We start from the raw sequence: 24,531 nt of genomic DNA, 5'->3' as shown, positions 1-24,531 counted from the left end.
AGCCGAGTCGGAGTGGGTGTGGAGAATGAAGCAGAAAGCTCTGTGTTGGTGAGTAGGGGAAGAGGAAACTCTCGGCACAGAGGAATAGGAAAAGCGACCCAGGCAAGATGATAGGGAGTATCTAGATACTGTTTTGTAGAGTACTCAACTATCCCAGTCTTCCTAGGGCTGAGGGGTTTTCCAGAACATCCGACTTTCAATGCTGCAGAGGTTCTGGAAAGTTCTGCACTATTCTGGAAAAAATTGGACCCTTGATCGCCAGAACATCACCCATCATATTGCAGAGCTCTGAGTACCAGACTCTCCAGTGGACCCTAAGGATCACTGAAGTCACATCTACCAAGCCTTTAAAACTTAAACACTCAAGCAATCCTTGGTCTGTCTCCATCCCTACTAGACCCGCTTTTCCCCTCACACACACTCTTGTTAAATGAATTCCTAAGATTATGAGAAGAAAGCAGGTGGCTGGATGGCATCAATTTTTATTTAATTCCAATCCCTCTCACTCAATGCTTATTCTGTTACAGGCACTGTGCTAAGTGAAATCCCAGACAGGCAGTCAGCATGGTCAAAATTCCCATTTCTTGGTGTCACATTAGTGTACAGCATATTGTGCAATAAGCCTCTATTTATGAAACACTTAGCAGAGGATATTTAGTGACCTGAAACTTGGCAGTTTCCTTATCACTGCCAGTCTCATGGAAATTTCTACCTGCACCTCTCGGGGTAAACATGGGGGAGCTGCGTCTCTGCAGACACCCTTCTCTGAGTCTAGGACCTTCCCCACTTCTTCCCAGCATGGGTATCTCCCTCGTCTCTGCTGCAGCCCAGCTCAGGAGGGGTATGCTCCACCCTTCCCACCTGGAGAGAGAAACATCAAAGCAGTTTAACCAAGTGGTTGCAGGGCCCGTATGGCGCCTTTATGCCAATCAGAAAAAGGCACCCCTTCCTCTGGGCAGACGCAGCCCTTTCCCAGGGTGCATGGCTGGATTTCAGCCTCTACTTCCCCCGCACTGAGACTTAGTGCTCAGCACAACCTGCATGCCCCTCCAGGGCCACCCTGGTAGCTTGCCTAAGTCTTGGGGATGGGCTCACGTTCCACAGATGAGTTGGAGCCTCTGATCAGAGCTGTCCTCTTGCACCAAGGGTCATGGGAGCCTTCTGGCTACCCCGAGCACTCGCCTCCTTCTCCAGGGCTGCCTGAGCTCTGTCTGCCAGTTCCCAGGGTCTTTCCTCTCTGATCCCTGGGGAAAAGTGGTGGTCTCCTAGCTCCCCCAAGGGCTTGTCCACCAGGAACTCTGCCCCGCCTAGCTTTTCTCTGGCTTGGGGATCGGCGGACTACTGTTCATTGTCCCAGCCTGAGTCTCCTTTTGTCTTCAGCACCTCCTGGATTGTGTCTCTCCAAGCTCCTCCATGCTTGGTCCTCTCCCTGCTCGGGTTCCTAAGGCTTTTATGATGGAACAGGCCCCTGGCCCCTTACTGTAGATCAAACACTCTGTAGTTCTCTTTCTCTCCTCCTCTTTTTTTTTTTTTTTTTTAAAGAAAAGCTCTTTGAACTCTTTACGACTCTACCCACCACCTACCTAGTCATCACAGGGAACTTTTCTCAGCTCCAGTGCACATAGGTATGTGAAGACAAGCACCGTCTTGCCCTGGGAAGGACACATTTCTTCCATTTGTTCATTTTAAAATTCGACTAGGCCCCCATCTGGGCACTATTTAATCCATCTCCTTACCTCAGACCTCCTCCACCTCCCCTCCAGCCACTTCAGGAAGAAATTTATATTTTCTGAGACCCCAACATCCTTTATTACAGGATTCGTTTTTGAAAGAGAACAGGGAGGCTGGGGGAAATGCCTTAATCTTTTGATCTTCACTGTGAAGTTTGATGCTTGATCCACCTCTTCCTCTGCCCATTTGCAAAGCAAACAAGCCGGCTGTGCACTGGGCTATAATTAAGCCACATCATCGTTAATGACATGCTCTCTATCTCCCATCATCAGAGCATCACACAATCCATCCAAACAGGAAGGAGAAGCCCAGCCCTGCACTGTCCCTGGGGAGTGCTAGAGTGGTGGGTCAGTCCTGGGGTGGCAACTGCCTCCAGTGTGGAAGGAATGACCAGCATCCCCCCCGGGCCCACATCATATCTGAGCCTGCTGAGCCCTGGGGAGAGGCGTTAAGAAGGGACAGGAGAAAGGGAGAGATACCAGGCAGGGCAGAAGCACTAGGGGCCTGGACCACCATAGGCAATGTGGAAATTGGGAGGAAGAAACATCAAAGTAGCATGTCAAGAAGAAATAGAAGAAGTAGAGTCTTTAGAGAAAGGAGCTAGGGAAGGCTGGGTCAATGAGGAGGGGAGGTTGCTGCTGAGGGAAGGGCTAAAAACAGAGAGAATGGAGGATGAACCCCAGGCTGGGGCAGGGGGCTGAACTGAGCCCTCCAGAGCTCCATGAGAGACACATCCATGCAGCCCCGGCCTGCGGGTGGAAGGGATGGGTGGTCTGCTGGGTACAGGGAACCTCTCACTGCTGTGGGGTGAGGGACCCTCAGCACCACCCTCACCGATGCAGACCTGCCATGGAATTAGAGGCTTGGGCCCGTGGGGCCTAGGGGAGGCTGGACGCTGGCACCTCAGCTTCCGGGTCAGAGAGTGAGCTCCTCCATCTGGAGCCAAGACCACAGGCAACCCTTTTGGAAAGTTCTATCCCCTCTCCTGCAGAAAAGGAGGCAGGAGATGTTGACACCAGAAGACCAAGTCCCCATCTTCCCAGTGTCATGGGCCCCCACTGAGGCAAGTGGTGTCTTATGCAGTGCTACCAGGTTGGACACACAGCTGTGGGTTCAGGAGGCAGGTTATGAAATGAGCCAGGAGGCTGCAGATTCGAGAGTTGGGGAGAATGACTCATATCACAGGGAAAGCCGTCTGGAAGTGAGAACCAGTGAAAGCAGGTCCTGGGTCATGGTGGCTCCTATTTCAGGGAAGAGGAACAGGGGCAGCGTGGAGCAAGGATGGGGGCTGCATGTTATAACAGGGGGCCAAGGAGAAGGCTCAGAGGAACCGGCGGCCCTTCCTGGAGGAGAGAACCTTCTGGAAATGGATGTGGGCTGGAAGGCTGGAGGAGAATGTAATGGGACTGGAACGGAGCCGGAAGCTAGCCTGGCAGGTGTGCCTCAGGTGCGACGGGGCTTGCTATGCACTAGTCACTGTGCTAAGCTCTTTGCACATTTTAACTCATTTCATCCTCGCACCAACCTGTCAGGTAAATACTCTTGCTTTTCCCACATTACAAGTGAGGAAAGAGAAACTGAGCAGAGAAACTGAGTTGCCCACACCTCAGTTATAACTGGGAAAAGAAACAAATTAACAAAAGGATTCAGATCCACACCTGGCCGACTGCAAAGTGTGTGTACCTCCACACGGGACTTCTAAGGTCCCTTTCAGTCCTGGATCCACCACGCTATGGTTCAGGTCCTGAGCTGGGAGCAGCTTTAATCTAGAACTTGGGCTGCATCTGGAGTTCCAGTAAGAAGGATCTGGAATCTCTCCTGGAGATGGAAGAATTGGAAGCAAGAAGGAGGGATTTCAGGGATAAGCCCCCTAAGAGGGGTCTGCATCTAAATGGGGATGCGGCGTGGACGACTCACCAGGGAGGAGGAAGGGACAAGCCAATGGCAGCTGGTTTGCAGGAGAGGAGAGACCTTCAACATCTCTGGTGCTCCTGGAAGCTGTGCTAAATGTGAATGTAAGGACTGAGGGGCAGTGCAGAACAATTGTCCTTTGTCTAGTTGCCATTCTCTAGGTAGCAGAAGTGGCAGAGCCCCTGAGAGGGAGATTGGAAACGGCGGCAAAGGTCAGCTCAAACCCCAGAGCAGCTGCCAAATGGGACCTAAGCAGTCTTTAACAAGCTCCCTGTCTCCAACAATTCACGTCCCTATTACTGCCTCCTCCAGGAAGCCTTTCTAGATTGAGTTCATCTCTCAGGCCTTTCTTCCTATGGAGCCCCTTGGCTGTGCCTTGCCAGTGCCTCCATGCCTGGCTCATCTAATGCCTGAAAAAGAAAGAGTTCTCAGAGGAGGGAGGGGTTTGCATGTGCAGGCAGGGCTTAGGAGAGGGGGTCTCAGCTGAGTCATGGGGGCCCCCACTCCAAGGACCTCTAGATCAGCACCAAGATTTTCAGGAAAAGCTGTCTGAAGGCCTCAGGTTCTCTAACTAGAGGGGCGGAGGTTCAGGCATCAGGCAGCATCAGCCCCTGCCCCCTCCTCCTTCCTGTAAGAGAAGAGGCCAGAGAGGAGAGGAAGAGGAGACAGGAATCAGGCCCAGGCAACACAGAGGCTGGAGCCAGCCTGTGCACGCCAGGGAGTGAAAGAGCATCCCCTCCCACTGGCAGCTCCGCGAGGGGTGCAGAGGCTGTCTAGGGTCATCCCACACCTTCTCTGCTCTAGGGAAGTCTTTCCACCTGAGTCACAGGAATAGAAAATGCAGTATCCAGGACCGATGGCAGAGGGCAGTGTGTGCACAAAATAGAGGCACCGAGGGTTTTTTCCCCTGCTTGGAAATGAACAGCCAGTGACCAGATAGGAATGTATTTTAGTGAGTGGACCCAGTGCCCTCCACCTGTCACTTAAGGTCTCTGGGCAAAGTCCTGCTGTTGATCCACACTCCTCGGACATGAACCAGCCCACAGCCGGCAAACACAGACACATGCTTTAAAAATACTAACAGTGAGCATCTACAGGTGGCAGACTGTGTTCCAGGCACTGTTTTACTTCCCTTATCTCTTTTCCTATTCTCTGATCCCCTCTAAGGTGAGTTCTTTGAAAGGTAAGGGGGTGTCGAAGCCGGGAGCAAAGACTCCAGAATCAGACTGGAATTCAGTGCCTCCCATTTACTAACCGGGTGACGTTTGGTTAGTTTTAACTCCTGTTAGCTTCAATACCCTCACAAGTTAAATGGATATTATAAAAATCGCATCTTATAAAAATAATACGTGTCAATTGTTGGGAGAATTAATTGAGTTACCAGCCATAAAGTGCTTACCAGAATGAGTGCTGAGAACAGTTTCTGGCACACAGAAAGCACTTTATAACGGCCAGCTTGTATTCATCTTCTTTTACAAGGGCAGGATTAGAAGAGCCAGAATTCAAAGCTAGGTATATGACTCTTCTGCCACAATGCTAGGCCCAAGGGGACCATTTATCTGACAGTCCTGGCTTTGCCAGTTGTCCAAGGATCCACCTTAGTATGTATTTAGATCAAAAGGGTCCCAGTTTGAGTGACTGCCTGCACACAAATGCATATAAGACACAAATTTATTAACACGAATATGTCTCATCACTTGCATACCAGACCATCGAGACATGGGTATGTTGTGTGTATATCCAGCTCTTTTTCCCAGGGAAAGTGGGCTAAACTAAGGCATGCATTCCCGTGGCAAAAGTGCTGACTGCGAGCCAGATGTAGGGCATGGAGTGGGATGAAACAAGGGGATGTAGGGCATGGAGTGAGGGACAGACATGTGAGCAGCTGACATGACATCAGAAAAATAGAGTGCCGGCTTCAACACACCTCAGGACAGGGCTGTGAGTGTACAGGCCACTGGTCCAGCCCCGGCTGCTCACCAGTGCTGTGAACATGGACAGATCACTCAGCCATCTGGGACTCGGTTTGCCTGCCTGTAGAATGGGGGTGTGGGGTAGGGAGGTGTTGGGCCACAGCCGTAATGATCCTTCTCATGTAATGCTTGAAGATGGATGGATCCACCTGGAAAGACCAGGCACCACAGAAATGTGGGTGGTGCAGTCTCAGCCAGGCCACACAGGTGCGCAGGCTGTCCATCAGCGGGTAATGGACATCTGAGGTTGAGAAAATGATATGTGCAAAGGCCCTCAGGTGTGGCCTGCATGGGGAAAGGCTGGAGAATAAGGTGGGAAACGATGCGGCGGAGACAGGATCTCGGGCACTCTGAACGCCATCCTCAAACGAGGCTTGCACTTGAAAGATGGTCTCGCATTAAGGGTTTTTCTCAAATCAACTGTGCTAACTGACTCTGAGAAACAAACATTCTTGCAGAAACACACACATACACACACATACACACACACACATACACACACACGCAGAGCTAAAAGAGCATGCTTGAATCTCTCAGCTTCTTACTCCACTGAATTTTTCTTCATAGTAGTTAACACTGCTTGACTTCATATTATATATTGCTTTGGTAGGTGCATATTTTCACTCTCCCTCTATAGGGCCAGTGTCTGTCCCTATTTTGTTTATTCGGGTATTCCCAGTGCCTGAGCAATGCCTAGCTCACTGAATATTTGTTAAACGAGCACTATTTCATATACACCTTAGATAGAGAGGCTATAAGCATATATACACACAGGCCTTACATATTAGGGTGACAAGGAAGTCGGTTAAAAGAAGAGGAAGGCAGGGCCATTGTGTGGCAGCAGGACTGGGGAGTGAGTGGTGGGTGGTGGAGAGTGAGACAGTGGGGAGAATGAAGGGATGACCCCTTGCTACACAGACAGTGGGTGTGCACAACCGTGGGTGCTTTGAGAACCAGAGCAGGAAGCCATGCAGAAGCTCTAACGTCTGTATCTATCGTGGGGTAATGATGTCTTGCAGGGCTATTGTGCAGAATAGGTGGCACAGGGCACATGAAGCAACGGGCCTGCCCGGCAGTGGCCTCGGTAATACATTTCACCTGTTTACAAGGATCCGCCCTCACCCAGTGCCTACCTGGCTAAAACCAGTGAAGAGCATCATGAGCCCAGGGACCCAGAGTGAAGCAAGAATCAGATGAAGAAAAGCTAAGGCACTGCAGATGGTGACATCCTGGGCAACAGATTCAACTGAGAACCAAACAGATTTAATCATTTATTGCAGGAGAAGCAGAGGACTGGACACAATCCCAATCAGAAGATGAAGAGAGTCCCTTAGCAGTGAAGGCCCGAGAAAGGCATGGGGGCAGAGGGGCTTGTAGCTGGCCTTGGGGAAACATCCTGGGCATGTGTGCTGTCTTTGCATTTCAGGCAATGACCCAACGAAACGGGACCAAGAAAGAGGCCACTGAGAGAGCTCCTGACTGGACTCCTTGCATCAAAGCATCACACCTTGAGGACAACAGGGAGAGGAAATGGGGTTGGGACTGTAGTGACAGACAAAGCATTTCTTGACTTGGAAAGGGAGCCCAGAGAAGGAGAGGGAGGAGATGGGTGGGTTGGGAAGCTTTCTGCTCACAGAGCCAACCACTTGTCCATCATCTGGAGGCCTTTTTGGTGGCACAGCTGCTCCCCGAGGTTTTGGCAAGGGGATCCTTGAGCTCGCTGCCACAGCTGCCTTTGGTCTTGACGTCTGCAGCTGCAGTTTTGTAGCTATAACTGCTCGAGGCTCCAAAGCCCATGCTGAAGCCAGCCCCTCCTGCCCCAGCATTGGTGCTGCTGATGACAGCTGGAATGCATGAGAGAAGACCTCAGCCCCAGTCAGCTCCAGCCCCACATCAGAGCCCCTCCTGGGGCATCCTAGGCCACCCCCTTTACTCTTGCCCGCAGTGGCTTCCTGCTGAGATGGATTCTCTCTGTTGTGTGTTTCAGTCTACTAAGAGATTTTTATCAGCACTGATCATACAGCTTCATTTTTCATGCACTTAGCCTCATACATTTTACCTTTTCCTATTAGTGTGTGAATTTCCCCCATGGGCAGGACCAAATGAAGAGAGGCACTTCCCAGGGCCCATCTGGTGCTGCTGGTCTGCTGATGGGGAAAGGGGCCACTGAGGGCCCTGTCTCTCAGCACCACAGCATCTCCACACAGGCTCTCTGAGGACATGCTCTCATTCATTCATTCAACCATTCCATCTCATTCATTCATTCCATCACTCAACCCTTCAGGCCCCCCAATTCCCCTTAACTACAATTGGAGGCCTTTGCTTTGATCAACAGAAAAATAATGTCACCATTAAGCATCATTCGTTGGATGATACACTCATGAGTATCATTTGATCTTTCTATAGGTTGTACTTTTGTCTCTCATGATAGTCTTCTCCATCCACTGCTTCCCCTTAGTTACTACAGCCAGCTCCTTCCTTTTGCCCTTAAGTCTCCCCTGAGCCCCCTCTGTCATTCTGATTTCTCTTTTGTGTCATGAATTAAAGGGACTCGGACTTTTGGTAAGGTGACCAAGGGCAGAACTGAGATCTGCAGATACTTACAGATGCTCACAGAATTTGGATATTCGCCAGACATCCTGAAAAAGGAGAAGAAAAACAGGTAAATCTCTCATAAATAATCACCCCAACCACCTGGAAGTCACCTCTGTGAATAAGCCTCTCCACACAGAATGTGCCTTCCCAACCTCATCCCAGCCTCCTTTCTTCCCACACACCCCAGTGCGACCCCCCCAAGAAATAGAAAACTGAGATGAAAATCTGCTGCAAGGAGTCAGCCCTCCATCAAGATGCTTTAGAGCTGCTTGCTGTGTGGGATCATTAGGCTTCCACTTCCCTCTAGTCATGCCACTGTTCTTAGACAATTAAGAAGAATGAGCTTACCTCCCCATTGGAGCCCCAGGCTTTGCTGGAGCGACCTTGAACTTGGACAGCCCTTAGAGGCCATCTTGCTCCTCTCCCCACCCACAAAAATGCACCATGAAGGGTCAGGGGATGCTGTTTCTCAAACATTGCCAGCATTAATACCTCATCTCCCACAGCCTTTGGGATTTTTTACAACTTGGTCTTTCTTGCTGTCTAACTTTGGCCTTCCTAATCATGTGACAAGCCTATTTGCTGTATGGTTTTACTTCAGTAGGACCTAAACAGGACCAAACTGTTTGCCTTGGAGCTTCCTACCAAAGCAGAGAGAAAACTGGCCCCGAAACATGGTATCCGGCCCCTCACCTGCACTCCTCACTCTCCAGCAGCTTGCGGTAGGTGGCAATCTCCACATCCAGGGCCAGCTTCAGACTCATGAGCTCCTGGTACTCACGCAGCATCCGTGCCAGCTCCTCCTTGGCCTGGTGCAGGGCACCCTCCAGCTCATCCAGCTTGGCCCGGGCGTCTTTCAGGGAGCAGTCCCCCCGCTGCTCAGCGTCGGCTATGGCAGTCTCCAGATTGGTGCACTGAGGGGCAAACAGATCCAGCACTTAAGAGTCAGAGCCCAGTTCTGAGATCTTGCTTGGACAACCTCCCCTTGTTTTGTCCTGACTGATGGTAAGTACTTGGGATCCTCCTGGTTTATCCAACTTTGGCCATCCCTAGAGGTGAGTCTGTCCTTCCCCTAACTCCAGGCATGGTTCACCCTGGCTCATGCCTCTGCATCTGAAAGTAGAAAACCTTCACCTGGGAGGGGGGAGGGGAAAGCGCTGAGAAAGTGGGTGGCCTGGGCACATGGCCCCTGCCCTCTCCCTCCTGGCCTGAAATATCAGCTGTAAGATTCTTATGTCAACTCTGAAAAAAAGTCTCTGAGCAGCTAGACTTCAATCAGCTCTGCAGTGTACAGGTTGTTTTAGGAGATCCCATAAATCACAGGGAAAACATGAGGGCTAATAAAGGTCCTATTAATAAAATGTCCTATAAACTTGCCACATTTAGAGTTTGGTCCCCAAATCCCACAGAGAACTATGCTAAATGGCAACAGGCTTAGAAGATGCCTTTACATAACTAGAAACAGAAAACCAAACACCACATGTTCTCACTTTAAGTGGGAGCTGAACAATGAGAACATATGGACACAGGGAGGGGAACAACGCACACTGGAGCCTGTTGGCGGGTGGAGGGAGATAGAGCTTTAGGAAAATTAGCTTAAAAAATAGCTAATGCATGCTGTGCTCAATACCTAGGTGATGGGTTGATAGGTGCAGCAAACCACCATGGCACACGTTTACCTGTGTAACAAACCTGCACATCCTGTACATGTACCCCAGAACGTAAAACCAAAATTAAAATTAAAAATAAATAAATAAATAAAACAGACTAGGCACAGTGGCTCATGCCTGTATTCCCAGCACTTTGGGAGGCCAAGGCAGGTGGATCACCTGAGGTCAGGAGTTCAAGACCAGCCTGGCCAACATGATGAAACCTCGTCTCTACTAAAAATACAAAAATTAGCCGGGAGTGATGGTGTGCAGCTGCCTGTGGTCCCAGCTACTCGAGAGGCTGAGGCAGGAGAATCACTTGAACCCAGGAGATGGAGGTTGCAGTGAGCCCAGATTGCGCCACTGAACTCCAGCCTGGGTGACAGAGGGATAATCCCTCTCAAAAAATATATATATTAATTAATTAATTAAAGAAGATAGCTTTGCATAACTGCAGCTGGGGCTGTGTGCTTGCACTTATGTGAAAGCCCCCAGGGGACTTCCTGAGCCCTTCAGTCTGAGTATGTGTTTCCTCAGTTAAGGTTTTGGTGGGAGCTGAGGTTTTCTTTCTGGGCTGTGCCCGTCTGTGGAGCCACATTTGCTTCACACCAAGGAAAGCAGCTGATCCAAGGCCAAATGGGCTCTAGAATATTGTCCAGCTGCCACCATCCTCCTCTGCTGGGCAGGCCCCCAGCAGTGCCAATGCCCTCGCATTTTGGATGAGTGGCTCACAGCCTCAAGGAGATGCCTAGGACCCAGCCTTCTAACCACAGAAAACCCTGCCCCACCCTTGGGACTGTAGAGGTTTTAATCATTCATGGAGTGGCCACACACACTGTCACCTGAACTCATCAAACTGTCTTCTGTTCTTTTTTACTGACCAAGATCCCACAGAGTGAACCTGGGGCAGAGGGACACCAAAAGCTTGGGTCTTGTGAACATGACCCGAGTTGAGAGGACTTGAAATTTTAGCATCCTTTGAAACAAATGTCACATGAATGCTGAGGACACCAAATGCTAAGAAACTCTGCATGTGACATGGTGGGCTTCTTTGATGGAGGAGGCCAGAAGGGCAGGAAGCACCTTAGCTAAGGGCCCTCAAAAGGAGCCGCAATGGGGACTCAGCATTGCGAGGGATCCCCATTTGTTCCCCACACAGGGTATCTTCCCTGACCACCAAAGCAAGTCACTTCCTGGTAATAACCTCATCCAACCATAAACACATAGCATTTCATTAGTTAAACACTGTAGTAGAATACTGAGGGTAGCTTCAAACATCTGTGTTTTTTCTGCACTTATATAGCTCTTGATTAAACAAAAACACCGTAAGTTATTTAATGCTGGTCTTTCTTCTTCCCACTACCATAAGCACAGAGGATTAGTGTGTGTGTGTGTGTGTGTGTGTGTGTACATGTGTAAGCATGCACCATGCAGGGTGAGAGATGGGGTGCAGGGGAGGGTAAGGAGATGGGACAACTTGACTTGCCTGGGAGCTGAGAGCCTTAAACCCTTGCACTGCCTTCACAAACTTGAGGACTCATGGGTTTGCTTGCTTTAGAGCCACAGATGTGGTTGCACGGGTACTACCTCCCAAAAAGGGGGACCTCGGTGCAGTGTCCTCTCCATAGCACAGCACTAGTTCAGGAAAGCTCCACACGCGTGCAGGGCCCTGAGCCCGATCTGGGTTGTGGGGGCTGTGCCTCCTCCATTTTGTTCTAAAATCTCCTGCTGGATTCTCTCTCCTCCCACAAGGTATCATCATGGGAAATCTCCAAATGGCTCCCTTTTACCTCCCGCGTTAGGTCTAAACCTCAAGGCCTACCTATTCATACCCAGTGGTGTCCCCTGCTCCCTACCACCCCTGCTGAGCAGCGAGCCGCCTGCCCCAGATAGGCAAGCCCACCTGCATGCGTGCCGTGCACATCCCTACCTAGGCCCATTGCTCCTGCGGGCTCCTTCACCTGCTCCTTCCCCTCTCCTGGTGTAATCCCACCTCCTGCAAAGCTTCCCTGGGGTCCTCATTCACCTCTCACCCCTCTGGGCTCCTGTAACACTTACCTACAGTGTGTAGGCCGCTTTATCCCTCCATATCTGTTCAGATCATCCTCTCCTGGTAAATTGGAGGAGGCCCTAAGGAGGGCACTGTGTTTTACCCTTTCTTCATATTCTGTCTGGCCCAGATTGTGACTCAATAAATACTGTTAGTGGATTAATTTCATAGAACCCACCTGCTTCTTCACATTCCCTATCTCTGAGCGGATCCTCTGGATCAGGCGGTTGAGCTCAGAGATTTCAGCCTTGGTGAGCTTGAGGTCATCCCCATGCTGGCCTGCTGTGACCTGCAGCTCCTGGATCTGAGGTTGGGTGACAAGAGAAGAGGAACACAAGGATCCTACTGAACTAGGGCAGGTCCCTTTTCTTCTGGACAGAAAGGATCCTGCCCTAGTTCAACAAGATCCTCAGGTTCTCAAACACGAGAGCCTTGGCAGAGTGTGAATTTCCTATCCTCATTTTGCCAAAGTGGAAACATGAAGAAAACATGAAGATAAGAAAATATATGTGAATTACCCATAGAAACTGTGTCAGAATCCTATCAGGGTTGTAGGTGGTGTGGCCTCAGCCAAGGGCCGTGACAGGAGAAGGGCTAAGCCCCACATATGTCCGCAAAACAAGCCAAGACTGTAGTTAATCTCCCTCACCCATGGGGTGGCACTTCCGTGAGGCCCACCTCCAGGACAAAGAAGGTCTTGACTGAGCCCAAATACACACACACACACACACACACACACACACGCACACACACGTACACATGCACACATACTGAGAGGGTGCTAGCTGTGGCCAGTGGGACTCAGCACACCTGGCACCCAGCTCACCTTGGTCTGGTACAGGGTCTCAGCCTCGGCCTTGCTCTTTAGGGCGATCTCCTCATACTGGGCACGGACCTCGGCAATGATGCTGTCCAGGTCCAGGTCCCGGTTGTTGTCCATTGACAGGATGACGGACGTGTCGCTGATGTGGGACTGGATCTGAGCGATCTCCTGGGGATGGTTGGGGGAGGGGAGCTAATTAAGGGGTACTCATGAGGAACCAGTTCTCTTGGTCCTCCCTGGGCAAATTCCTCACTGTCCCTCTGCCTTTCCTCAGCGTTTGAACTCTGCCTCCGCACCAGTGCCTGGCAGGCACGTGAAGGAGCACCTTAGGCTTTCAGCCGCAAACGCTTGGACTCCTCTCTCCATTGCACACTCAGGAGCACTCCTGCCCTCTTCTACATTCTCATCCTCAGAAACCAGCCACCGCCACCCTCCACCCATAGGACCAAGTCTGGACTCTTTACCTAGCACGTGAAGGCCCCTAGGGAGTCACCAGCACCAGTCCCTTCCCCAGGCCTCTGGGCCCTTCCTGATTCCTCATGCTTTAGCACAAGACAGGCTCCTTGACCTTCTATTTTTCTGCCCCCCTCAGCACCCACTGAAATCGTCCTCTTTCTCCTCTGTCTCCAACAACCTTCACTGATGGCCCGGGCGGAACCCACCATTCCTTCCTCTGTTCTCTGAAAGCTCAGCTACATGGTGTTTTCCTGCCAGGCTGTGAACTCCTGGAGGGCAATAATCATTTCTTCTCTTTCATGGACTCCTCAAAACCTAGCTCATTGTTCAGCACCCAGTAGGGCCTTGGTGAATGTCAGGGGCACCAGGTTGAAAGCTTTCTCCCTCCCAATTCTTGGTCCACACCACCTTCCAGCCAGGGGCCAGAAACCACTTGTTAAAAGAGCAGACCTCACAAGAGAGGTCAGCCAAGTCCTTACCCCTTCATAAAGGCACTTGAAGAATGTAATCTCATCTGTCAAGGAGTCCACCTTGGCCTGGAGCTCAACCTTATTCATGTAAGCAGCATCCACATCCTGGGAGCACATGACAGTCAAGCCGCCCTGAGAGGGCCTCCTCTGCCCATTCCTCCCCCCCGCCACAGGAAGCCTTGCTCTCTCCGCTCCCTTCACCCTGTGCTTCATAGGGGGCTCAGTCCCTGAGAGTAAACCAACTAACGTGCAGTGCAATGGCTACACCAGTAGTGCAGTAAAATGCCCAGATTTTAGACTGGCAAATTCTAGAAACAGCATGCATCCCAGGCAAGGGACTTGGAGGGAGGGGCTGGGAAGTTAGAGTACCAGTCACCCCTGCCCAAGGGACTGAGTGACCTACAGGGCCCCTTTCCTCACCCTACAAGCATCATTGTGCCAGGTGGTCAGGTCTAGGCTTCTTCCAGCCCACCTTGCACCCCTCTTACCTTCTTCAGCACCACAAACTCATTCTCAGCAGCTGTGCGTCTGTTAATCTCCACTTCATACCTGCATGGGGCAAGACAATGAGGTAATTCAGTTCTGCAAACACTCACTGAACAGTTAGTGACCACCTCTGTGCTGAGAGCTGCAGGGTGGGGGTCTTCAAACTGGGATTCATGTACCCCTGGGGCATACATAACCTTGCTTAAGGGGATGCAGGCAAGGACATATTTAAAGGAATCAATTTCCAGCTCCTCTGTGCCTATGCAGTCCGTCTTAAAACTACCTGCCTCAGAGAGCACCTGTGGTTGAGATGTCATGCAGATTCTACTGTCCCTCTCCCTGTCACAATTAGCCCCTCCCACATTACAGCAGAGGTGAAAAGACACTCCCTTCTGGCACATGGCATCTTAATACTGTGCAATGGCTCAGGGTGCAAAAACCTCCTAGGCACCAAACAAAAGCACCATTCTCACTTTCAGACTGTATGTTTTACCTATTTCTTATACATATTTCTGTTCCAGGTGAAGCAGAAACAGAAGCAAGGTCTAAGACACAGAAATGTGGTTAGGACTGGGATGTTCTTAATAGACATATTGTTGATTGGGGAAGTAACAGTACTAACCATTTTATTTAAAGAGCTTACCTCTTCCATCCCTTATTATTCTCAAAGAATGCGTTACAGGACATTTGTGAGAGTATGGTAACGAAATAGAGCATTGGTAAGAAATAATTAATGCTAAATGGATAAGCAAAATGTGGTGTATACATACAATGGGATACCATTCAGACTTAGAAAGAAAAAAAAATTCTACCATATGCTACGACATGGATGAACCTTGAGGACATTCTGCTAAGTGAAAGAAGCCAATCACAAAAAGACAAATATTCCAAAAGACAGATGGTCTCATTCATGTGAGGTACTTAGAGTAGTCTAAGTCAGAGACAGAAAGTAGAATGGTGGGAGCCAGGGGCTGGGAAGAGGGGAGGGAAGAAATGAGGAATTAGTGTTAAGTGGGTATAGAGTTCTCATTTCACTAGGTGGAAAGCATGTTCTGGAGGTGGACAGTGGTGATGGTTGCACAACATTATGAATGTATTTGATACCACTGAACCGTCCACTGAAAAATGGTTAAGATGGTAAATTTTGTTATGTGTATTTTACCATAGTAAAACATTGAAAAAAAGAATTAAGGCTAGATAATAGCTTTTTTATTCATGTACTTAACATAAACAATCCTTTTCAGCTCTTCACTCATTCCTAAGGCATGTCCTTTTGAAAGCCCCCTCCTCAAAAAGCACTGTTGAGTGTGGCAATTCCTCGAGGATCTAGAACTAGAAATACCATTTGACCCAGCCATCCCATTACCAGGTATATACTAAAAGGATTATAAATCATGCTACTATAAAGACACATGCACACGTATGTTTTTTGTGGCACTATTCACAATAGCAAAGACTTGGAACCAACCCAAATGTCCATCAGTGATAGACTGGATTAAGAAAACGTGGCACATCTACACCATGGAATACTATGCAGCCATAAAAAAGGATGAGTTAATATCCTTTGTAGGGACATGGATGAAGCTGGAAATCATCATTCTGAGCAAACTATTGCAAGGACAGAAAACCAAACACCGCATGTTCTCATTCATAGGTAGGAATTGAACAATGAGAACACTTGGACACAGGAAGGGAAACACCACACACTGGAGCCTGTCGTGGGGTGGGGGGAGGGGGGAGGGATAGCATTAGGAGAAATACCCAATGTACATGATGAGTTAATGGGTGCAGCAAACCAACACAGCACATGTATACATATGTAACAAACCTGCACGTTGTGCAAATGTACCCTAAAACTTAAAGTATAATAACAACAAAAAAGCACTGCTGAATGGCTGAGCAGTGCAGAGTAGTGAAGGGAGCTATTTCAAATGTGACTGGGATGTTTTCTGAGGCTGTAGATCTTTCTAGTTATGCTGTATAAAAGACACAGAAAGCAGTTTATATGATTTATCCCAGATTCTGTGTCTTATTCAAAAGATAACTGAAATCTTTTAATCAAATTATGTCATGAAACAGCCATTTCTATTACAGTCAATCTTTATTTTATATTATCTTACAAAATGATTAATAATGTCTACCCCCTCTTAATAAAAATAAAACATATGGTAGTTGCCAGACCAATTAATTTTTAGTAGTTTATGTCTATTTCCTAAAATACATAGAAAACGTTTGACCAAGTGGACTATCAAAATCAATGACATTAGTTGTAAATAATTTTACGTTATTTACTTCTACATGCCAAACACTAGAGTTCAATACACACATTAAAAAGAAAAATAAGTTTTATAGCATTATTAACCTAAAAATAACTTATTATTTAAAAATATATTACAATGAATAACTAAAAGTTAAATCATGAAAAAGTACATATTGATTTCTCTTGTTTTATAACATAAACAGTTGTATTAGTTATATTAAATCTAAATCATTTTAATCTTGAATGCTTTCAGTAACCTATTATACAAGACATATTTCTTAGTTTATTGCTGAGTGGATTTTATAACAGTCCCTAAAGTACAAAGTCTTATTTTTACTTGAATTTAGAAATGAAGTCAGGCTTTTTCTGATAAAAAGCAACTCATGTCTCTGATTTGAACATGAAAATTGGCTTTTCCAATGAAGCTAGAGGGCAGATATTTTCTATATAAATTGAATGAGGTAAATCTGCAGCTCCAAAGTTTCAAAAATGTGCCAGTGTGTGTATTCGTGTACAAAAACATGAGGCAGAATCACATTATTTTTTAAGGATAAAGAATTGGCATAGGTGTATTGAGTACTAACAATGTTTTATGTTTCCAGTTCTTTCTGATCCATTGGATTAAACGTGGTGCTCCTAAAGGACAGAATAAGTTGTATAAGCATGGTCATTTGATCAGTCTTGGTAAAGCCTTATTGAAAAATTTTCCAGAAATTTGGAAGCTAATGACTTTACTGACTAGGAAACAAGTTCTTTTTGCAAGTCAGATGGTTTTTAATTTTTGCTTTCAGAAAAAGAAGGATTTGAATTGTCAGCTGACAGATGGTTAAACATGATCTTTAATGATGAGTCATTATGTGATTTTGACATGTAATCATTCACCTAAGAAAGTATGTATTGAGTGTGGGGTACTTTGTAGGCACAAAACAAAACAAAGATCCCTGCCCTTACAAAGCAGAGAGAGACAAACAACAAATACAACAAATAAGTTGTGTCAATTATGCAGCATGTTACAAACAGTAAGCACTATGGAAGAAAGAAAAAGCAGAAAAACTGGAAAGGCATTCCGAGAACTAAATAACACTGGGCTCGCAAAGCTCCTTCTATTAAAATCTACTTATATAATTAAAGTTTCCCAGCACTCACCTAAGAATGGAAAACACACAGGACTAGAATCCTATCTCAGCTCAATAAGAATCAATATTCATACATAGATAACTAAGCCACTTAGAAAAAAATCTGCCCCATTCAACTCATTAGAAAAAGTAGTTTCAATTTTTTTCATTTTTTATGTTTAATACTTATTTAACAAAATTAGCAATACGTTTTGCTGTTTGGATAACTCAACCCAAAATAAGTCTTTTGACATTTAAAAACTTATGATCACAAAAGGTAAACTTTCTTTTTTTCTTTTTTTTCTAGACAGAATCTTGCTCTGTCGCCCAGACTGGAGTGCAGTGGCTTGATCTCAGCTCACTGCAACCTCTGCCTCCCAGGTTCAAGACATTCTAATGCCACAGCCTCTGAGTAGCTGGGAACACAGACACGCGCCACCATGCCCGGCTAATTTTTTATATTTTTTGTAGAGACAGGGTTTCGCCATGTTGGCCAGCTGGCCTCTAGCTCTTGAGCTCAAATGATCCACCTGCCTCAGCCTCCCAAACTGCTGGAATTACAGGCCACAAGAAGCAAACTTTCTAAGGTTTCAAGATACATGCATATTTTGTGATAGGGTGATCAATAAAAGACTTAGAGGCATAAAAATATATTATAACAAAATTATGTGGGGAAAGTGGCATGAAAATTGGAGTCCAAATGGGAAAAGGATCAAGGTAAAAGTTATGATTTTTAAAGCAGAGCCCATTCATTGGCTTTTTAGATGAAGGGTGATGGGCACTAACCTGCTGCAGCACCTGGATGCAATTGGATACATCTAAATGAGTGATGTGGCTATTACAATTTTAAATGGGAACACACATAATACGTTTGAAATTACACCCTTTGAAACTACTTACACTTATGATTAAAAGGTTGTAGCTTCAATTTTTTAACTGTGAAATTTTTTAATTATGAAGTTTTTTAAAATCATTTTAGAGAGTCTATGAGAAAAGCTTCAGCGTGTACAATGATGCTTAAGACATATACACTGTGCATCTTCTAGAAACTCACAGTTTAACAGGAAGGCAAATGCACTGAAAATTCTAATTCAATGATGATATATGATTAGCATTTCTTATGATATAAGAGAGATGAAAAACCTGGCATGAGGACCCACAGGTGGAAGAGATGGGTGATAAAATCAGTTTTAAAATACTCCTAATAAATGCAGCTAATATTTATTGTATCCCTTACTATATGCTAAACACTGTGCTAAATTCTTAGCACAAATTATTTCATTTAATCCCTGCAACAGCCCTATGAAGTAGATTCTATTATTATCCCAATTTTATAGATGAGGTCATAATGCTAGTTACTAGTGAAGCTGGGATTCAAATCCAAGCCTTCCGACATAGGGAAAACAATGCCTTACATTTGTGTAGCACTTGGATTCTTTTCAAAGCTGCTAATACGCTACTGTCTGGCTGGCATTATCCTCTCAATAGCTCTTTTAGGTAGCAAGGCAAGTATCAGTATTTGGTTTTCATAAACACTAAAACTAAAGTTCACAGAGGACACAGAGACTCACCTGTGGTTGCTCAACTAGTTCATGGTGGTTCAGGAACACAAAGCCACTCCAATCTGAAAGGCCCAGAGATAGCACCGCCCCTGTACGCCTCCATGTGAGACTTCTGGACTATGTCTGGCAGCCGCCTGTTCTTTCCAGACCCTGCTTGCATCTAGAGATTGGGCTCCAGTTCCCATCTTAATTCCACTGATCTCAGTTCACACCATATTTGTTTCTTCTTGTTGGTGGCTATCTGAAACTGTTTTTTAAGCCTGTCCTCACAATCTGTGTGCTTTCTGAGGTCAGGGACCGTGTCTCCTCCTTCCTCAGGTTCTCCATGCATGGCTTGGGCCAGGGTTCCGCTTTGAGGGAATTTCAGAATAGGGATGGGCAGGTAGATTGAATAGGGAACAAGAGAAAGAACTCAGCTCTGACGGTCTCCAGCCACTTGAATTGTGGAAGAAGCCACAATTCAGGATTTCCCTAGAAATTCTGGCATCTGGAAGCAAACTTCCAAAATATCAGGTCACACTGAGCCTTGATTTATTACTGTCTCATATTCAGCTCAACTTGGAGGAAGACACAACCTCTGGTTCCATCTCATTCTCAATCATCCTCAAACATTCTCAATTATTCTCTTTAAAGCCAGGATTCAGCAGCACAGCCATGATTCAACGTGGAATAAGTTTTTAAAATTCTTTTTTTTAGATTTAAAATTTGTTCTGGAATTGATGGGGTGTCTTACGTTCTGGGAACTGCCATGGAAAACTTAACTCAGGAGGAACTACAAAGGCATTTGGGTTGTCCATCTGGTTTTGATACAACTCTCTTTCCCCATTCCTCCATTTTCAGTGCTAGAAATTGAGCACACATTTCCTAGACAGTTTGGAGAACTGGTGTAGGTAGATCTATTCTTTTCCTAAGTCCCATTCTGTCTGGATGTTCCTTCCTCCCCCGGTATCAGCAAAGGTTCTAAGAAGCAAAAATGCTGTCTCCAAACAAAAACCTCATTTGAAATCAGATCCTCCAGGGGCATATTCCCTGCCACTCACTCACCTCTTCTTGTAGTCCTCCACCAAATCCTGCATGTTCCTCAGCTCCGAGTCCAGCCTCACCCTGTCCCCAGACAGCGTCTCCAGCTGCTTCCGCAGGTCGCTGATGTAGCCCTCATAAATGGGCTCCAGGTTCTTCCTGCAGTTGTTCAACTCCAGCTGCTGTAGGAGGTTCCACTTGGTCTCCAGCACCTGATTCTGCTGCTCCAGGAACCGCACCTGGAACCCAAAGGCAGTCATCTCCCAGAGTCCCCATGTTGTTGCCTCTCAAGAGTGAGGAGAGGGCCCCAAAAACCAGAGGCAGCCATCCTGGGGGACTGAGGGTAGGAAAGAACAAGGCTCATCCCGGGGTGGATTCAGCCGAGGGACTTGCTCACCTGGATCTCCAAGACAAGAAATAGGACCTGGTCTATAAGAAATCAGGAAGAGGACTTAAGCAATGGTACCATCTGCCTCTGCCTCAGTGAGTTTTCATGAGACAGAGGTAGCTTCTCTTGCTATAAATGCTGGTGTTTTCTGAGTAAAGAGAAATGGGGAGCAGGGGAGAAACAGGGACTGGGGAGTGACATTGGAAAGCACACAGGCATTTAGAGCGTTCCTCCTGTTGTGTAGCCTAAATTGCACTTGGTTTGTTCGTTTCTTTGTTGTTCACAGCAGGTTACCACATCTTCGCAAGGTTCCTTCGTACTTGACCAGGGTGCACATTTTTAGACTCAGTAACTCCAAGCCCTCTGCCACACACCAGCATTCCTCTTCTCACCTATCTTTTAGTTTGAGGGGCAGAAGGAAACATGCTAGGGAACAACAGACATAAAAGAGCAAGAGAATGCCCCGGCCTCTGGAATAGCCACTGTGTTTCTTCCATGCAGACCTGTGCCCTCCTGCCACCTCACTTCCTCTTCCCTAGCAAAGTGGTGACACTCGGTCCACCACTAACTGTCCTGTCCAAGGTGAGCTCATTTCTTAGCCTCCCATGTCTTACTATCCTCACCTGCAAGGCAGAACAACGACAGAATCATGGGTTGTGCATTAGTAAATGAGAATCACTTGGGACAGCACCATAAATGTCAGCTATTGGTATCAGGCTGTCCCCTTATCACTCACCGTCTACACCTTCCACCCAGGTGGAGACAAGAGAAGCCCACTCCCTGTCTCCTCTCCACTCACTGGGGTCATTGCCTCGGAAGCTCCAGGGACAACTTCCCTATTACCCCAATTTCTGGATGCCCCACCCTCAGCACACACCTGTAACTTTACATGCACTCTTTCCAAGTGCCTCCTCAGCCTCACCCTTCAGTTTTCTGGCCCTTTCCTCTCACCTCTTCTGTCACCTTCCTGGCTACACACTCACCCCACTCCTCAGGCACCAAGCACCATGTCCTGCAACGTCTCTTGGCCTCTGTTCCTAATGCCCTGCCCTGAATGTGGGTCCCATCTCTTCTTCTGATATTGGGAGCTCTCAAAGTGCCCATTCCTTGGAGATCCTGCCCCCTCCCTTCCCACGGTCTTGTCTCATGCAAGAAAGAAATGAACGTCCTTGACGGGTTTTGGCTGTGTCCCCACCCAAATCTCAACTTGAATTACCTCTCCCAGAATTCCCACGTGTTGTGGGAGGGACCAGGGGGAGGTAAATGAATCATGGGGGCCAGTCTTTCTCCTGCTATTCTCCTGATAGTGAATAAGTATCACGAGATCTGATGCGTTTATCAGGGGTTTCCGTTTTTGCTTCTTTCTCCTTTTTCTCTGGCCACTGCCATATAAGACGTGACTTTGGCCTCCCGTCATGATTCTGAGGCCTCCCCAGCCATGGGGAACTGTAAGTCCAATTAAACCTCTTTTTTTTGTTTCCCATTCTCGGGTATGTCTTTATCAGCAGCATGAAAACGGGCTAATACATCCTGTTTATTGGAAGTATGTGCCGGGCACTGTTCTGAGCACTTTGTAAACATCCCCATTAAGCCTCATCTCAACCCACTCGAGTAAGACCCATTATTGTGCCCATTTACAAATGGAAAAGGGAGGCTCGGAGAGGTTATGACCCGCCCACGCTCCCACGCAGCTCGCCAGTGGCAGAGCCAGCACCACTGTGCACACTGCGCCCAACGCAGGGACAGGCCGATGCCTGAGGACTCACCTTGTCGATGAAGGAGGCGAACTTGTTGTTCAGCGCCTTGATCTGCTCCCGCTCCTGGGCGCGCACCCTCTGGATCTTGGGGTCCAGCTCCACGTTGAGCGGGGCCAGGAGGCTCCTGTTGACGGTGACCTGAGGGATGCCCCCGGGCGGGCACACGGAGGGACACGTGGGCCCCAGCCCGGCGCTGCCGAAGACGGTGCCCACGAAGCCACCCAGGCGGCCGCCGCCTCGCCCCGCCGCAGCGCTGAGCGCCAGACGTCGGCTGCCCCCAAGGCAGAAGAGGCTCTTGCTGCCAAAGGAGGCCGAGCCCTTGACCCCGGCCCGGAATGAGGCAGAGCTGCTGCCGATCCCGCCGGAGAGGACTGCGGAGTAACCGCTGAAGCCCAGGCGCTCCCCGCAGGGGAAATGGGTCAGTTGGCGGCTCATGGCTGGCAAGGAGGCAGGAGGGGCGCAAACAGCCGCTGCGTTCTCGGTCCGGCTTGCCTCTTAAATAGCCTGGCTGGCTGGAGTCAGCCTAATTTGTATGTCGACAACACCTTTTAGATCCCTTGAGGCCTCTTGGGTTCTTCATGTAGGAAATTACCATGCACTCACCGAGATTTTTGTCTGTTCCACCGTGAACTCCCCATGAATCCCTATAAAGTGACCCAGCACCCAGCATTTACTTGGCTCACCTCCTGCATTATCATGGCTTAGCGACCTTATCTCCACCTGCTGGCCTCCAATTACTGGGGTTATCACTCCCAAGATCGCCCCTGGAAACTTCCAGTGGGGCTGACCCTCTGGGTGTGTGTCTGGGGAGACGGGGGTGTGTGTCTGGGGAGACGGGGGTGTGTGAAGCAGAAATCCAGGCTGCTTCTGCTTCAGAAGGCCATGGAATAGAGTCAAGACTATCCCAGAAAATCATCCTTAGCCTGTCCTCCTCCTGCCTCCCAGGCTTCTGGATGAGGAAAGCTCTGTCCCGTGTGCAAGAAGGAAGTTCAGAAGGAGGAGATTTTGGCCCCGTCTGCAGAGACCTCTCAGTCTACTGGGGAAGGCAGGACACAGAGAGCTCTGGTCACAAGTGTTGGGGGTTGACTTTGGACCACAGAGAAAAGATTTCTCCACTAAACATTTCTGGATTAAGAATGGGGACCATGCTATCTGGGAGGGAGGGAGGAAGGCCTGGGGAGGTGGCACAAGAAGGCTCAGGCGTGGTTTAGCAAACGATATTTCCTAAGGTTTTGGTTGTTTTCATTTTTGTTTTCTTTTAATAGCAGAAGAGGCTTATTTATCCCATCCAGGAAACCTCTGCTCAGGTCATTTGCAACCCTGTCATTTCTAATTCAGCATCAAAATGTGATCAGTTATTAGGAACAGGTCAAGACTCTTCAGATCTAAAACCAAGAACTAGATTCTAGAACTTCATTCCCTTTAAGCTACAGAGGCTCCTTCTTCCACCTAACTCGATTTCCTTTTCTCAAACTTAAGCTGCCTTCAAGTCTCCTCCTCTCTTAGCAACAGCTCTCCTGTTCCTCTGGCATGCAGGTGGGATTATTTCATTGCTCTTATTTCTCAAGCTGCCTGAGTCCTGGGTGTGTGTTCCATTTCCTCTATCAGATTGACAGGGACCCCTGGATTCACCCTTCCCTCCCCTGCTTCCCCAGTGCTCAGCCCAGGCCTTGGCCAAAGGGACATTCAGGATGATTGTGAAACAGCAGAGTGCTTAGGGCAAGGCTTGTTTCTGCACCTTCAGTGATACCCTGAAGGCTGGGCTCCCCTTGGGGACCTCATGGGATGGCTAAATGGTACCTGGGGGTAATTGGCTGACATAGCCTCCTCTGGGCCAATGACAGGACATAATAACAGCCGAAGCGTTTACTCCATGGGGAACGAAGTTGTGAGGGCATTGTTAAGCGGTGGAGATGGCACCGATCACAGATGAACAGATAATGGCGTCTGGGTGTCCTAGGTGGGACAGAGGGTGGGCTCTCAGTGCTGCCTCAGAGGAGGGGCTGTAGTCCATTCCCTCTGAAGAGGAGAAGGGCAGTGTCAGTGTGGCTGGGTGACGGCAGACCCTTCAAGAAGATCAAGGTTATGTTTTTCATTATTACATGAGATTTTCCCTCTACCCCGTAATTTTAGCCAGTTTTTTTTCCACAAGCACAAAAATGAATTTACGTATTCTAGCCACTGAGAGTAGAAAAGCAAGGAATGGATTACATTGAAAGAGGAGAATTTTTCGTAGGATTGACTGACAAAGGGTGTCTTTGAAATCTTTTTTTTTTTCTTCCTAG

The 24,531-nt window shown here is 47.9% G+C and overlaps 1 protein-coding gene across 3 annotated transcripts; it reads right to left on the bottom strand.

Annotated features, from left to right (window-relative positions):
• Nucleotides 1–6,873: 6,873 nt before the first annotated feature.
• LOC129465405 (keratin, type II cytoskeletal 72) lies at nt 6,874–22,691 on the bottom strand. Of its 3 annotated transcripts, XM_055247452.1 has the most exons (10): nt 22,256–22,691; nt 20,126–20,340; nt 14,147–14,207; nt 13,668–13,763; nt 12,736–12,900; nt 12,088–12,213; nt 8,904–9,124; nt 8,220–8,254; nt 7,250–7,459; nt 6,874–7,122 (listed from the first exon to the last, which is right to left on the bottom strand). In XM_055247452.1, exons 1-9 carry the CDS (start codon nt 22,679–22,681, stop codon nt 7,269–7,271), a joined length of 1,536 nt encoding a protein of 511 aa, XP_055103427.1. In that variant the 5' UTR covers nt 22,682–22,691; the 3' UTR covers nt 6,874–7,122; nt 7,250–7,268. The 3 variants fall into 3 exon arrangements, with proteins under 3 accessions (XP_055103427.1, XP_055103426.1, XP_055103428.1); XM_055247451.1 differs by having other exon boundaries at nt 6,874–7,459; XM_055247453.1 differs by lacking the exon at nt 12,088–12,213 and having other exon boundaries at nt 6,874–7,459.
• Between the last annotated feature and the right edge of the window lie 1,840 nt (nt 22,692–24,531).

Source organism: Symphalangus syndactylus, chromosome 17 (assembly GCF_028878055.3).
Source record: "Symphalangus syndactylus isolate Jambi chromosome 17, NHGRI_mSymSyn1-v2.1_pri, whole genome shotgun sequence".
NCBI classification, from domain to species: Eukaryota; Metazoa; Chordata; class Mammalia; order Primates; family Hylobatidae; genus Symphalangus; species Symphalangus syndactylus.
This window is presented reverse-complemented; position numbering and strand designations above follow the sequence as displayed.